Here is a 16,204-nt window from a genome sequence, read left to right as displayed (position 1 = left end):
GGAGATAAATTTACTGCAGTCGCGAAACGAAATCAAAAGCATCGCATCTCATCAGCATTATTTTTTTTCATATAGATAGAGCACAACGATCAAAATGAATAACCAGGTTGTTATAGACTTAAAAGAGTCCGAAAGATTCTATTCTATATACAAGGAAGCTTATTCTTCGAGGTCATTTCATGAGGTGTTTTCGTTCGACACCAACAAATCCATCAATGACAATTTAAACAATTTGTCGTTCTTTGCATTAAAGGAATCATTACCAATTTTATATTCTTTTCCAACCATCTTTCTCGACTTGATAAGCAGATGGATCGAAAATTCTGATATAGATACTCAGTACAAACACCTGTTTGACTTGAACTTCTCCATCAACAGCTCCATAGTCGTGAACTCGTTATCCAAATTAATAGGCATCTCCAGTGAATCCACCAATATGATAGAATACTACTTGTCCCAGAACGATATTTTCAGCCAATTAGAATCCTTAACGAACTCCAAGGATGATAAGAATCCCCAGGAACTCGAATTGGTCCTCTTGGCCTACTTCAGATTCATCAATCACGACCGTTTCAAATTCAAAAAGTTCATCAACCCAAGGGTCTTAAATTACTTTATCCAAACCCAAAGCAAAAGCTTCAACGTTGTCAGATACTTGGCGGTTTTAATTTTGGCTGTATATCTTCAAAGCTCTGAAGAAGTTACAAATGATATGGTCAAGAACCATGTGGACTCAACGTGTCTTACATCTGAGTACGAAGGTGAGCAAGTCGACTATAAGTTTTTGAACTTAGTTGAGGCCAAACGAATTTCCAACTTCAAGGCCCTTGTCGCCAGCAGACCGGTCGCCAACTCTACAAGTCCAAAAGTCATTGTTATAGAACAACAACACTTGTCCAAATTGGTGACATCCGTTTATGGCATTCTCGTTCCTCATTTGATAGCATCTGCTGAGAGGCCACAATTAGAGGACTTTGTAGGCACTGACAATGCGGTATCTGTATTGAAGCAGTTAGCCACTAATATCCAGAACAACAGGGCCACACTACTTTTCGGAAAGGCTGGCTCTGGTAAAACGTTCTTGTTCAACCAGTTGGCCAAAATAATGTCATATCAAGATTCCGTGGTGAAGATTCATTTGGGCGAACAAACAGACGCCAAGTTGTTGTTGGGAACTTACACATCGGGAGAGAAACCTGGAACCTTCAAATGGAGATCTGGTGTTTTGACCACCGCTGTTAAAGAAGGTAAATGGGTGTTGATTGAAGATATCGACAAGGCACCCACTGAAGTATTGTCTGTGTTGTTGACATTACTTGAAAAAAGACAGTTGATTATTCCTTCTAGAGGAGAAGTGATAAAAGCCCATAACAACTTTCAAATCATCTCAACCATAAGAGTTAGCAATGACAGTAATAACGTTCCAGACTTGATTGGTATGAGATTGTGGAGTCTTATTGAAGTTCAAGTGCTCAGCGAGTTGGAGTTGTTGAAGATCTTAACCATGAGGTTCCCCTTATTGAGAAACTTGATCAAGATATTCATCAAGTGTTTCAATGAGATCTTAAAGGTCTATTCCACCAATACTTTCATTTCTTTGAACAGAGGTTCTCACCCGAGAATAATCTCTTCAAGAGACTTGTTCAAATTCTGTGAACGTTGCAACCGGCTCTTAGTGAACAACGACATCATCTCTCCTGATCAGCTCATCGAATCTTCTATTTATGACAACTTCTTCCAAGAAGCAGTCGATTGTTTCGGTAGTGCCATTAGTGAGTACAACGCGTTGATTCCCTTAACCAATGTTATTGGCGAGTGCTTAGAAGTTCCTCCTTCAAGAATCAACTTGTTCTTAACAAAGCACGTTCCTATGTTCATGAATAGCGAGTCCAACTTGAAAGTCGGTAGATCTATTTTACCCAAGTCAGATATTGATAATGCTTTGAACAAATCCAAAAAGTCCAACAATATCACATCGTTTGCTACCACCAACCACTCTTTAAGGTTGATGGAACAGATTTGTGTGTCGATAGAGATGTTGGAGCCTGTATTATTGGTTGGTGAAACCGGTACCGGTAAAACTACTGTTGTTCAGCAGGTTGCAAAATTGATGAACAAGAAATTGACCGTCATCAATGTTTCTCAACAGACAGAGTCGGGTGACTTATTGGGAGGATACAAACCAGTAAACACCAAGATCATAGCATTACCACTCCAAGAGATCTTTGAAAACTTGTTCATCACCACCTTCTCTAGAAAGAAGAACGAAAAGTTCTCGAGCATCTTAACAAAGGTGTTCAACAGAAACCAATGGAAGAACGTCATTAAGCTTTGGAATGAGGCCATAAAGATGTCCAAAGAGCTCTTGACGGCAGAAATTAATGAGTCAGAGTCTGATGATCCAAGTAACACTGAAAGCAGCCAACCTAAAAAGAAGAGAAGATTGAGATCCCATGAAAGAAAGATCTTGTTGGATAAATGGGTGGAGTTTGGAACGAAGGTTGATGACTTTGAGATTCAGTCTTCTTCGTTGGACAACAGTTTCGTGTTCAATTTTGTCGAAGGTTCATTGGTGAATGCCATAAGAAACGGAGATTGGTTGTTATTGGATGAAATTAACTTGGCTTCATCTGATACTTTGGAAAGCATAGCAGATTTATTAGCAGAGTCTGTTGATCAGAGGTCCATTTTATTGAGTGAAAAGGGTGACATTGAACCTATCAAAGCCCACCCAGAATTTAGAATTTTTGGGTGTATGAATCCATCCACAGACGTGGGGAAGAGAGACTTACCTTTGAGTATTCGGTCCAGATTCACCGAAATTTATGTCCATTCCCCTGACAGAGACTTTAACGATTTGTTGGCAATTATCGATAAGTACATTGCCAGGTTCAGCGTTACTGATGATCTTATTGCCCACGATATTGCCAATTTATATTTGGAAGCAAAGCAATTATCTGAGTCAAACAAGATTGTCGATGGTGCCAACCAAAAACCTCATTTCAGTATTCGTACTTTGACAAGAACATTGATATATGTGGTGGAAATCGTATCAATCTATGGCTTAAGAAGATCATTATATGAAGGGTTTTGTATGTCTTTCTTAACCCTTTTGGACATGAAATCAGAGCAGTTGTTGAAACCAATCATTGAAAAATATACTATCAACAAGTTAAAGAATGCTAAATCTGTAATGTCCCAAAGTCCACCAGCTCCCAAGTCCAACCCAGAAGCATATGTCCAGTTCAAGCACTACTGGATGCATCATGGTCCAGAAGCAATTATTCCTCAACCTAACTATATCATCACTCCATTTGTGGAGAAGAACATGCTAAATTTGGTGAGAGCAACGGCCATCAGAAGATTCCCAGTGTTGATCCAAGGTCCTACCTCTGCCGGTAAGACATCTATGATCCACTACTTGGCCAATATAACCGGACATAAGTTTGTCAGAATCAACAACCATGAACATACTGACTTACAAGAATATATTGGAACTTACGTTTCCGATTCGACAGGAAAGCTTACTTTCAAAGAAGGGGTTTTGGTGGAAGCTATCAGAAACGGATACTGGATTGTTTTGGATGAGTTGAATCTTGCCCCAACCGACATTTTGGAAGCATTGAACCGTTTGTTGGATGATAACAGAGAATTGTTTATTCCTGAAACGCAAGAAGTAATTCACCCACATCCAGACTTTATGTTGTTTGCTACTCAGAACCCTCCTGGTCTCTACGGTGGAAGAAAGATGTTATCCAGAGCTTTCAGGAACAGATTTTTGGAGTTGCACTTTGACGATATTCCCCAAGATGAACTTGAGATTATCTTAAAAGAAAGATGCCAGATTGCTCCTTCGTACTGTAAGAAAATTGTCGAAGTGTACAAGCAATTGTCCATCCAAAGACAGTCTACCCGGTTGTTTGAACAGAAGAACTCGTTTGCAACGTTGAGAGATTTGTTCAGATGGGCCTTCAGAGAAGCTATAGGATATGAGGAATTGGCTGCAAACGGGTATATGCTTTTGGCAGAAAGGGTTAGAAAAGAGGACGAAAAATTGATTGTCAAGGAGACCATCGAGAAAATCATGCGTGTCAAGTTGGACATGGATGCCTATTATGATAAGTTGGAAGAAAAGGCGTTGATGAATATCGAATCTTCAATTGTATGGACTAAAGCTATGAGAAGATTGGCTGTTTTAGTATTCACTTCCATCAAATATAAGGAACCTTTGTTACTTGTGGGAGAAACTGGATGTGGGAAGACAACGGTTTGTCAGGTTATTTCTCAGTTTTTGGGCCAAAATCTAATCACTGTCAATGCTCATCAGAACACCGAAACAAGTGACATTTTGGGTGCACAAAGACCCGTTCGTAATAGATTCGAGACAAGAAGCAGGCTCTTCAAGAACATAGTTTCAGTGTTAGACATACTTGGAGTTGAGATTCCGTTAGAAGAAGTCAAATTGGACGATTGCATTGCCAAATTCAATTCTTTGAAGAGCTTTGATGGAATCGCAGAAGAGCTTTTGCAATCGATCAAAAAAGATATCGTCAACAGCAAGATTTTGTTTGAGTGGAGCGATGGTCCGTTGATTCACGCCATGAACGAAGGAGAAATGTTCTTGTTGGATGAAATCGCTTTAGCCGATGATTCTGTTTTGGAAAGATTAAACTCTGTGCTCGAACCCGAAAGAAGTTTACTTTTGGCTGAAAAGGGTGTTGATGATTCTTTCATAGTTGCCAACGACAAGTTTCAGTTTTTAGCCACAATGAATCCCGGTGGTGACTATGGTAAGAAAGAGTTGTCACCAGCTTTGAGAAACAGATTCACAGAAATCTGGGTTCCTTCTATGGATAACTTTGATGACGTGAGACAGATTGTCGAAAGTAAATTGAATCCTGAGGTGGTTGGTTTGACCGACGCAATTGTCGACTTTTCCAGGTACTATGGACTCACTTACGGCAGTGGTAATGTCACCTCAGGTGTCATTTCACTTCGTGATATCTTGGCTTGGGTCCAATTCATTAACTCCAATTGTGACAAAATTCCTTCCAACGTAGCTCTTTTGCACGGAGCTGCCATGGTGTTCATTGACGCATTAGGTACAAACAACACGGCATATTTGGCTGAAAACGAAGAAATTTTGAAACAGAAGAAGGTGGTTTTGGTGGAAAAGTTGTCGGAGCTTGCTGGTGAAGACTTGCTTCCCACCTACTTGTCCGACTTTGAAATCTCATTGGAATCTGAAACTTTATCAGCTGGATCTTTCACAATTCCAAGAGTGATTTCCAATCCTATTGACGATTTCTTATTGCACGCTCCAACCACTTCGTCCAATGCCATGCGTGTGATCAGAGCTATGCAAGTACATAAACCGATCTTGTTGGAAGGTAGTCCCGGTGTCGGAAAGACCAGTTTGATTTCTGCCATTGCTAAGGCCACTGGAAACGACTTGATCCGGATCAACTTGTCTGAACAAACAGATTTAATCGATCTTTTTGGATCTGATACGCCAGCTGAAGGTGGGAAATCGGGTGAATTTGTCTGGAGAGACGCTCCCTTCTTAAGAGCCATGCAAAAGGGTGAATGGGTGTTGTTGGATGAAATGAACTTGGCTTCACAGTCGGTATTAGAAGGTTTGAATGCCTGTTTAGATCACCGTGGTGAAGCTTATGTTCCAGAATTGGACAAGTCTTTCCTCTGCCACCCTGACTTCACCGTGTTTGCTGCTCAGAATCCTCAATACCAAGGAGGTGGAAGAAAGGGGTTACCCAAGTCCTTTGTCAACAGATTCACGGTTGTTTACGTGGATGTGTTGAAAGAGGAGGATTTGAACATGATTTCCCAACACTTATATCCTCAAGTGGACTTCGATATCAGCTCTAAGATGATTGGATTCATGAGTAAGTTGGAAGAAGAGGTGGTGGTGAAGAAATCTTGGGGTTCATCTGGTGGGCCATGGGAGTTCAATTTGCGTGATACCCTTAGATGGTTAGACCTTTACAACTCCAAGGCCATCACCAATGACATTAGCCCTAGTGATTATTTCCACATGATTATTTGCCAGAGATTCAGAGCTTCAGATGATAGAGTAAGGGCCACTGAATTGTTTGAATCGGTATTTGGTAAGATTGCTTCGAGAGACAACTACTTCAACGAAACCCCTACGTATGTTCAGTCGGGACTTGCAGTAATGGAAAAGTCAAAGACCGTGCAGTACAAGGATACTACTCGGTCGGTTGCACTTCAATGTAACTATAAGATCATCGAAGCAGCTCTTCGATGTGTTAAACACAACCTACCTTTGATTCTTGCTGGTGCCTCTAATTCAGGTAAAACTGAAATAGTGAGGTACATGGCGTCTGTTGTGGGAGCCCGTCTCAAAGAGTTTGCTATGAACAGTGATGTCGATAGCATGGATATCTTGGGTGGATACGAGCAAGTTGATTTGACCAGAGCCGTTACCACGCTCATTTCTAAGTTGAAGGATAATTTGCAAGTGTTGATCTTATCAGCATTGCAAGCTAAAGAAGGAAACACATTGGTAGCCCATCATGCCTTGGAGTTCTTTGGGTTCCTCGAGAACAAGCAAATAGACACTTCCAACTTCGACATGGTGATTGAATTTTTGAAGTCGTTTGTGACTATATACTCAGATTCCACTTTGAAGCTGTTATTGGATGAATCCTTAGTGATTTTTGTCAAAATGAAGGAGGAATCTTCCGTCAAGTTCGAATGGTTTGATGGTCTCTTGGTGCAAGCAGTCGAAAAGGGTGACTGGTTGATCTTGGACAATGCTAATCTTTGTAGTCCGTCTGTTTTGGATAGACTCAATTCGTTACTTGAAACCAATGGATCTTTGATCATTAACGAGTGTAGTTTGGAGGATGGGCTGCCTCGTATCTTGAAACCACATCCAAACTTCAGGTTGTTTCTCACAGTGGATCCTAAGTACGGAGAGTTATCAAGAGCCATGAGAAATAGAGGTGTTGAATTATACTTGGAACCATTGGAGGAGAGAGCCACGTCATTCGACAAACGGGTTCTTGGTATTGCATCGGCTACTTCCAATAACCCCGTTACCCAGCACATTTCAAGGGTGTTTTCGAAGGATCGTGTTTACGCTCAGTTGCATGATATCTTCAACCTGAACGTCCAATCGACTTCCTTAGCCTCCGTTTGCTGTGGTTTGCTTGAATTTAGTATGTTCGAAGGATTGGACAGATGGGTCAATGTGGTCAACAGTTGTAGTGAATTTGGAGATGCTGACGGTTTCTATGTCAATGAGATTGAAGAAAGAAAAGACCTTTTCGCCGGAGATTTCAATATCTTATCATCATTACATGGGGTATACAAACCCATCTTGGATGATACTTATACGCTGTACCAGGCAATCAATCCTGCTATCAACTCGTTGATTCTCTCGGTATTATCAGAAGAAAAGACCTTTGTCAGCTCGTCTGAACCCATCTTCTTTTTTCAGGTTGCTGGTGATATGCTTGAGTTTCAAAAGAAACTCAATCAGATTGAACAGAAAGCTATGAATGGAAGCATGGCTGACTTGAGCTATATTGAGAGGTCTGCTGCTGCGTATTTGGGGAGGAACATCAAAAGCGTTCCTAGATTGAATGTTTACGGTTTCTTGAAAGCTGTGAATGATTTCTTCATTGGGGTATTCAGACAAGCCTCTCAAGATGAGATCTTCAAGTTCGAAGGAATCTTCAAGAGTTTGTTTAATCTTGACATCATCAGAAAGAGTCTTATGGATGCCTCTCACTCACAAAACGAATCTCAAATAAGAGTTTATAGAGACCTTCTCTCTGTTTGGTGTGAAGAAGCCTGCTCAAAAATGATTATTAAAGATCAGATCATCAGCTTGAGGAGTGCAATTGAAGATTTTTCGGATATGTTGCAGCTCAAAACCGGGTTTCTAATGGAGAAAATATGGGAAAACTTTAGAGGAGGGTATCCTGACAGTGATGAAAATTGGACCAAACTCGACCAGTTGATCGTCATATTCTCTGAGTTTGACACAGTGGCAGTGAAACAAGACTACAATAGTCTTGGAGAAATTGCAGACTTCAAACAGTCTTTGTTAAGCGTCTACAACTCTATTGTTGAAGGATCTATTTCTAACGAGGAGTTCGAAACGGTGGCTTCCAACTTAAGCTTGGGTGTTGAAAAGCTTCGGGCTATAACCGAAACATTTTCTGTAAAGAGAAAGAATGATTTCCAAGACGAGTACAATTTGTTGTCTATGTTTGTTCAAGCTAGCCAAACTATTGATGGAGGAGATTCCGGGGATATCATCAGAATGTCTTCTTTGGCTGCAAGACCAACCATTCAATTTGTTAATCAGAAATCAAAGTTATTCAGCCCATATCCACCAATTTTTGAAAACCTTTGCAACATTAGAGACGGCAAATACAACACTATAGTGCCTGAATTATTCAACGATACTTTAATCACCAATTCGTTGGTGAAGTCTGTGAGATTTAATGAGACTTCTGGTAAATTTTTGAACATGAAATTACAGGATATGAAAGCCCTCACCAAGGACTTGATCGGTAACTCGATTTATGTGCTTGCTGACATCAAGAGAATATTTGGAGATTTATTACTTCGGTGGATCTCTGAAATCGCCAAAATCAATGGCGAAGAGGTTGAAATTCCAAACCTTGAAGCTCTCGAGTCTTTGATCACCCAATTGCCAGAACCAGTGAAACAAGTATTCCAAACCTATTTTGAACCAGCTTTCAAGATAGTCACAAAGTCTACTTCTAAGGGACAATTGGGAGTTGCGTGGGTTTTATTTGCTTGTGGTGCTATCCAATCATATTTACCAAGTTCAGCGTATGATCCTGCTGTTAAAGAGCACGTTATCTACGACAAAGTTCTAGTTCAACAGAAAAGAACTGAAGAATTGGTCAACTCTTGGGCTGTTACCGGTGAAGTTTTGAGTGGACATGAAATCCACGCCTATGAAGTGGTTAAACACGAGAAGGACATGGAAGCACCATTAAAACCAAGGGTTTTCAGAGTTGGTCCTTTCGACAGTGTTTTCGAAGAATGGAGTGCGTTTATGGATTCTTCAATCAACGCTGAGCAAGTGGAAATGCTTCTTGAATCAGCCGAACTGTTGACACAAGAAACTGAACAGTTGATGAGTATGTTCCAAAACAACTCTTCTCAGTTTCTTTTCCGTTTGGATTCCAACTTCAAGAGGTTTTCTGATTTGAACCATATTTTGAAAGGATACGTTTTGTCGATGAAGTTAGGATTTGATTTAATCACAGCTGCTGCCAAAGAGAAAGGGATATACAAAGCTGAATTGACTTCTCTTACAAACGTTTCTCACATTGGTAACTTCAACCAGTTTCAGCAGTTATTCAGTGAATTCACAAAGTTCACCAAGAGACAGAAACCCGATTCTCAAGTCGCCGAAAGAGTTATGTGCTACTTCATGATGGTATCTTTTGCTCATGGAGCGGAGATTTCACAACCTATCCTTGATTCTGCTTTACAGTCTCTTTACTACAGATGGACTCTTCGTAAGTTAAAAGAAACAGAAGAGAACATACAAAGTGAGAGCTTGTACAAATATAAGGACCCAGATGTTGATATCGAAGAGGACTTCAAAACTTTGTTTCCTGATTATGAGGAAGTTATGGAAGTGGATATCACATCCGTCAACTCATCTCAGTCGTTTGATGAAATCTACTACAAGATAGCCAAGTCATACATTTCTGCATTCACCAAAGACCAAACTTACAGTATGAATGAGATTATTAAGGAAGGAAACACCTTGATATCATCGTTGTTGGACTCCAAGTCTAAGTTTAAGTCAGGAAATCACGAGGCTTCAGGATACGTAAATGCTGTCTTGAGTTTTGGTGAAGCATTTGTGAACTTCACCCAGGACTGTGGTTCTGACTTTAACTTTTACAGACAATCGTCTCACAAAGAAACCAGAAGAGTCATTGAAATCGTGACAGGGATTATTTCCTTCACGAAGAAGCTTTTGAACGAGTGGCCAGATCATGCAACATTGAGAGAAATTTACAGAGTTTGTAACGAGTTCTTGGATTATCCATTGAATATTCCTATTGCGAGACAGCTCCAGAAGATCGAACAAATCTATACATTTATCTCTGAATGGGAGAAATACGCCCATTCAAAAATTTCTCTAAAGATGTACTTTGATCAGTTGACCACTGTTATCGTGTCATGGAGAAGATTGGAGTTATCTACATGGAAAGAACTCTTTAACCATGAAGACAAAGCTTTGGAAGTGAACATTGGTAAATGGTGGTTTCACTTGTTTGAAACCATCATTATTCCGTTAATATCTGGAGAAGAGACAAGCCTTACAAGTTTGTTATCAGCATTAAATATCTTCATCAGTCAAACTACCTTTGGAGAGTTCAAGTTCAGATTACTGTTATTGAGGGCCTTCAGACAACATGTGTTGATGATTGATGGAAAGAGAGAAACCTACAATGCTATCTCCAATTTCATTACCTTCTACGAACAGTTCACAAGTATGATTGAAGATAAGTTGGCTTCCGAAAGAAAGTCGTTGGAAAAATCCATTAATGAAGTTATCTTATTGGCAAGCTGGAAAGATGTCAATATCGATGCACTTAAGCAAAGTGCTCGTCGTTCTCACAACAGTCTTTATAAGATTGTGAGAAAGTACAGAAGTGTTTTGGCAACTTCTGTGTCAACGATCATTGAACCCGGTTTGTCAGAAGAATTGAAGACTCACGTTTCGGAAACCCCAATTCCAGTTGTGAAGGGTGATGTCATCGACACTCAAGCAGTTAAGACTATCAGCTCTCAAGTTTCAACGTGGAGTGAAAGACCCAAGCGGTTACAAGATATTTCCTTGGTGGACAAGAATATGACAGTCTATGTAAAGAGAATCACCGAAGAAGAACTTCCAACATTGTATGATTATGCAAAGGAAATATTAGAAGAGTCCTCGACTCTCAGAAGTGAGACTCCGACTGTTTATAAGGAAGAGTCGAAGAAGCTCATTGCATCGTTGAAGAACGAAAAGGCCAAGTTATTGAGTAATTGTTTGAAAGAGCTCAGAAGAATTGGATTAAAGACCACTTCGAAACCTGAAGTTAAGAAGTCTCAAACTAGTAGTAACTTATTGCTCAGCATAAGTACTTCCTTTGAAAGCACATTGTTGAAGGGCAGTGATGCTTACTACTTCCGGATCATTGATTTGTTGCCTCGTTTAAAATCAGCTGTGCTTCAATTGCCTGATGATGTTCCTCAACCAGACATAGAAAAGGGATTTGCTGTTGCAGAAAATCTTGTGTATACGGTGCTCGTTGCTCGTCAGCCATTATTTCAGCTTTCTGAAAGTGTTGTAGCGATTGAACGGATTCTGAACTCGTTTGGAGCAGCTGCCCAGCTATACGATTCCAACGAAATTCTCTTACCAACGACCATGGTGGAATCCACTAAAATCAATCTTGAAACAGTCAGAGGAATTTTCACTTGGTTACCAAGAGTTTTGGATTTGGCTATTGATGCTTTAAACTCTTCTGCTTTATTTATCGATAAAGTATCATCTGATATTTTCTACAGATTTAAGATTAAGTTGAGTGAATTTGAGCATCAGTTGAACAGCTTGAATGAAATAAGCACAACAGCAACCACCAAATATATTAGGGTCCTCAGCAGTTTCATTGATGACATGAAAATTAAGTTATCAGCATGGTCTGTGGAAAACGCTAAAGTTGGTTTCATTGCAAACATGATCCTCAACTGGTTACAAACCCGAAACATCCACTTGTTCATACAATCATCCACAACCATTTCTGAACTCAAATTGGTTGAAGATGTTGAAACAAACCTCAGAGGGCTCAGTAATAGTGTCATTGTGGTGATTCAAAAAATCACAGAAGCACAAAGTACTGAGGTAACCGAGGCAGATGATGGTTGGTTTGAGATTGTACAAGCCCGGCTTTTGGACTATATCAAGTCTACTCACCACAAGAGTATCTTGAAAAAGATGAATAGTGTCATGGTATTAATAGAATCCATTGAGCATAATTCCACTACTTCCAAGCTTGTTTCAGCCATGGTGGCTTTCTCAATGCCCATCATCAAGCATTACTTGCAATTAACGGTTTCGATCTTGCATAATGCCAGAGACAACTATGTGAAGACCTCACACGCCGGGTTCATATTCCTCTCGATCCTCCATTCTTTAGCAACCAAAGGTTTCTGTTCTCCAGAAGCTCCTTCCGAAGAAAAGACTGACGATAGCTTGAAGGATGGAACTGGTTTGGGAGATGGAGAAGGTGCACAAAACAACTCGAATGATGTTGAAGATGACGAAGATTTGAGTGAACAAGCCCAGACTGATAATAAAGAAAAGGATGATAACAAAGATGAACAGGACGAAAACGATGATGCTGTTGAGATGGACGGTGATATGGCTGGAGATCTTGAAGATGCTTCTGACCAAGATGACACCGACAAAGAAGACGATGAAGGAGAAGATATGGATGAAGAAGTCGATGATATTGACGACTTGGATCCTAATGAAGTGGATGAAAAGATGTGGGACGAAGAAGCCAAAGAAAATAACAAGGAGAAGGAATCTGACAAGGTTCCTGAGTCTAACCAAAACCCCGACGATATGGTTGCAAATGAAGAAGAAAACCAAGAGGGAGAAAAGCCTGAAAACAAAGAAAACGCTGATGACCAGGAAGGTGACGAAGAGAACAATGACGAAGAAGCAGATAATGAAAAGGATGTTGGTGAACAAGAAGATGATGTTAAGAACGATGAAGCTGAAAAAATGGACGATTTTGTTCCTGAAACAGACGCTTTGGAGCTCCCAGATGACATGAATTTAGATGGTGATGATGATGGAGATGACGAAGAAAAGCAAGATGATGATAAGTTTGATGACATGGACGTTGATGAAACCAAAGAAGAAGATAGCGAAGAGCTCAAAGAGGACCAAGAAGAAACGGAAAATGTTGAAGACGCTAATGAAGAACAAACAGAAGCAGAAGCTGAAGCAGAAGCTGATGAAGTCGACGATGAAGAAGCAGCAGATGACGAAGAAGGTGGGAATGAGGTGAACGAAGGAGATGGGGATGTCGATGAAGAAGCCATGGATAGTGAAGATGAAGCCTTGGGAGAAAACGAGCAAAAGGAAGAAGAAGGCGGAGGAGACCAAGAGGAACAAGAAACTGCCGAAGGAGTTGATGGTGCCAACAACGATGAAGCTCAAGATGATATTGATGTTGAATCTGCTGTTAAACAAGAAGCAGGAGAAAAGGGCGAAGGAGCTGATAACCAGGTGGTTGATGAACAAGACGACCTTGGAGCATCAGGAGCCGCTTCCAACAAACAAGAACAAGAACAGGAAAAGTCCGAAGAAGCACCACAAAATGATGAGGCAAATGAGATGGCTAAAGAGTCGATTAAACAGTTAGGAGACGCATTGAAAGAGTTCCATCGCCGTCACCAGGAAATCCAACAAGCTTCCAAAGAACAGGAACAAGTTGAAGATAAAGCCAGTGAGAGACCTGATGAATTTGAACACATTGAAGGTGAAAACACCAATACCGACACTCAAGCTTTAGGAGCTGCTGACAAAGAACAGGTCCAATCTATAGACAACAACAACGCTATAGATGATGATATGGAAGAAGACATTGAGGAAGAGCCTGAAATCAAGCAAGAAAATAAGGATGCTGAGGGTATGGAAGTGGATGAAAACCTTGAGGACGTCAACGAAGACGATGCAGATGCCGACTTTAAGGGTAAAACTAAGGGTGGTTTTGTCAATGACAGAACCAAGGTCAAAGACGAAGCTGGACTTATGAATCACGAGTTGGACGAAGACATCTTAATGGATCAGCTTGATCTCAACGATAAAGATGTCGCTATTACCCAAGACGATGTTCCTCCAATGAGTTTGGATGTTGCTAGAGACTTATGGCGTCACAGTGAACTTGCTACTCAGGAATTGGCTTCCGGGTTATGTGAACAGTTGAGATTGATTCTTGAACCTACGCTAGCCACCAAATTAAAAGGTGACTATAAGACCGGAAAGAGATTGAATATGAAGAGAATCATTCCATACATTGCCTCTGAGTTCAGAAAAGACAAGATCTGGTTGAGAAGAACCAAACCTTCCAAGAGACAATATCAAATCATGATAGCTGTGGATGACTCGAAATCTATGAGTGAAAGTAAGTCTACCGAATTGGCATTCCACTCAATTGCCTTGGTTTCTAAAGCTTTGACTCAATTAGAGAGCGGTGGTTTATCGATTGTTAGATTTGGTGAAGATGTTAAGGTTGTTCATCCTTTCGAAAAGCCGTTCAGCAACCAAGAAAGCGGAGCAAAAATCTTCCAGTACTTTGATTTCCAGCAAACCAGGACCGATATCAAGAACTTATGTGCTAAGTCTTTGAGTATCTTTGAAAATGCCAAGATAAGTTCCAGCAGTAATTTATGGCAGTTGCAAATCATCATTTCGGATGGTGTTTGCGAAGACCATGAAACAATCCAAGCTTTGGTAAGAAAGGCCAGAGAATCAAGGATCATGCTTGTGTTTGTGGTCATCGACGGAATCAACTCCAATGAGTCGATTTTGGATATGTCCCAGGTTAAATATGAGTTTGACAGCAATGGTCAAAGCGTGTTGAAGGTCGACAAGTACCTTGATAGCTTCCCCTTCGAGTTCTACGTGGTGGTAAGAGATATTAATGAGCTTCCAGAAATGCTTTCCTTGATTTTGAGACAGTACTTTTCTGAAATGGCAACTTTGAGTTCATAATTGCATATAGATAATAAAGATTTCAAGTATTTTACTTTTCGCATCCATTACCATGAAATGTATTACTATTAATGTAGCATTAGAAATACTACTCTATAAATATCCTTTTAGCCCAATTAGATTTACTATGCTTTAACCTGACCCCCGTTTTGGTTTGGTACCACTCTGGCCAAACATATGGACATATCGTCCAACTTACCTCCACAACTCGACTTGTTACCAAATTTCTCCTTCGGTAATGCGTTCACCTTTTCGTTATATGGAGTGAAGGCATAATCGTCAAACGCAATTTCTTTAGCCTTACTCAAGAGTTTTTGGGCCGCCTGCCTCAACCCCAAGTTTTGCTCGTTCAAATACTCATTCAAGTATTTGTTGATTTCATCTTCATAAAGGTTATCGGTGATACCATCTGAACACAATAAAATCACATCATTTTCTTGCAACTTCATGGCGTCAACCCACGCCATTTCTGAAGGCAACTGTGTCAATGTCTGTGTTCCTATTTGTTTAGGACATAACTCGGAAATTAACTGCTCTTCGTTGGTCTTGACGATTTGCCCATCGCGAATCACAAACAACTTCGAGTCACCTATACTGATCATCTTCAAGTACTCTCCACTCAACATACACAACACAAGAGTTGAAGATCCATTCAAATTCTGCAAGTCCATAAGATGCGAGGTGTGCAAGTAAGAATCATCGATGATCTGGTCTATGTCTCTTTTGTTCAAGTTGTGAGGGTAGTGTGCAATTTTGTACTCCGTCAACAACCGGCTCAAAGTTTCAAGCATGGATCTGGACCACACGCCCGAGGAGCAGTGTTCTCCCTTGCTCTCCCATCCACTCACACCATCTGCAACCCCCAAAACTGTTGGTGAGACTAACATGGCATCATCTCCAGCCTTTATAGACAAAGTATCGGCGGGAGACCCGTGCGGTCTTCGGCGAGGAAGCAAGGTATTCAACAGCGTAGGATCACTCAAGTCAGACAAAGAGTGGATGGCCGATTCACCTTTTGTGGAATGAAAACTGAACGATGCGTAGGAGAAATCAAACTTATACTTATCAATAGCCACTCTGTTCATTTGATCACGCGTAACAACTGGGTATTGGATGTACGGGTTCTCTAGCTCCAAGTCATCATCTTCCAGTTCTCGAGATAGGAAATAGTGTCTTGCTCCGTTAAACAAAGACAATGATCTTTTGTGTTGCATAGCGTGACACATGCACGCGGCTGACTGGAAAGTAGATGGGGTACCTCGGCTGGAAACGACTGCAGCAGCGGAGGAACCGTTAACCACTGCTTTAAAAAAAGTACCACATATGTTGAACATAGAATATGTTGTCAACATCGTTAAGTGGGTTTGTGTTGAATGAAAG

The 16,204-nt window shown here is 40.6% G+C and overlaps 2 protein-coding genes across 2 annotated transcripts; one reads left to right on the top strand and one right to left on the bottom strand. All coding sequences in view use genetic code 12, as the record gives it.

Moving 5' to 3' along the window:
* Positions 1-94: 94 nt before the first annotated feature.
* Positions 95-14,824, top strand: MDN1 (AAA ATPase midasin; the record flags this gene model as incomplete). The annotated part of the gene is made up of 1 exon (XM_066157397.1): positions 95-14,824. One exon carries the CDS (start codon positions 95-97, stop codon positions 14,822-14,824), a length of 14,730 nt encoding a protein of 4,909 aa, XP_066013494.1.
* A 125-nt stretch (positions 14,825-14,949) lies between these two features.
* On the bottom strand, positions 14,950-16,050 carry PSN45_000107 (serine/threonine-protein phosphatase; the record flags this gene model as incomplete). Its single annotated transcript, XM_006688634.2, has 1 exon — positions 14,950-16,050. One exon carries the CDS (start codon positions 16,048-16,050, stop codon positions 14,950-14,952), a length of 1,101 nt encoding a protein of 366 aa, XP_006688697.2.
* Between the last annotated feature and the right edge of the window lie 154 nt (positions 16,051-16,204).

Source organism: Yamadazyma tenuis, chromosome 1, assembly GCF_029203305.1.
Source record: "Yamadazyma tenuis chromosome 1, complete sequence".
In the NCBI taxonomy this organism is placed as follows: Eukaryota; Fungi; Ascomycota; class Pichiomycetes; order Serinales; family Debaryomycetaceae; genus Yamadazyma; species Yamadazyma tenuis.
This window is presented reverse-complemented; position numbering and strand designations above follow the sequence as displayed.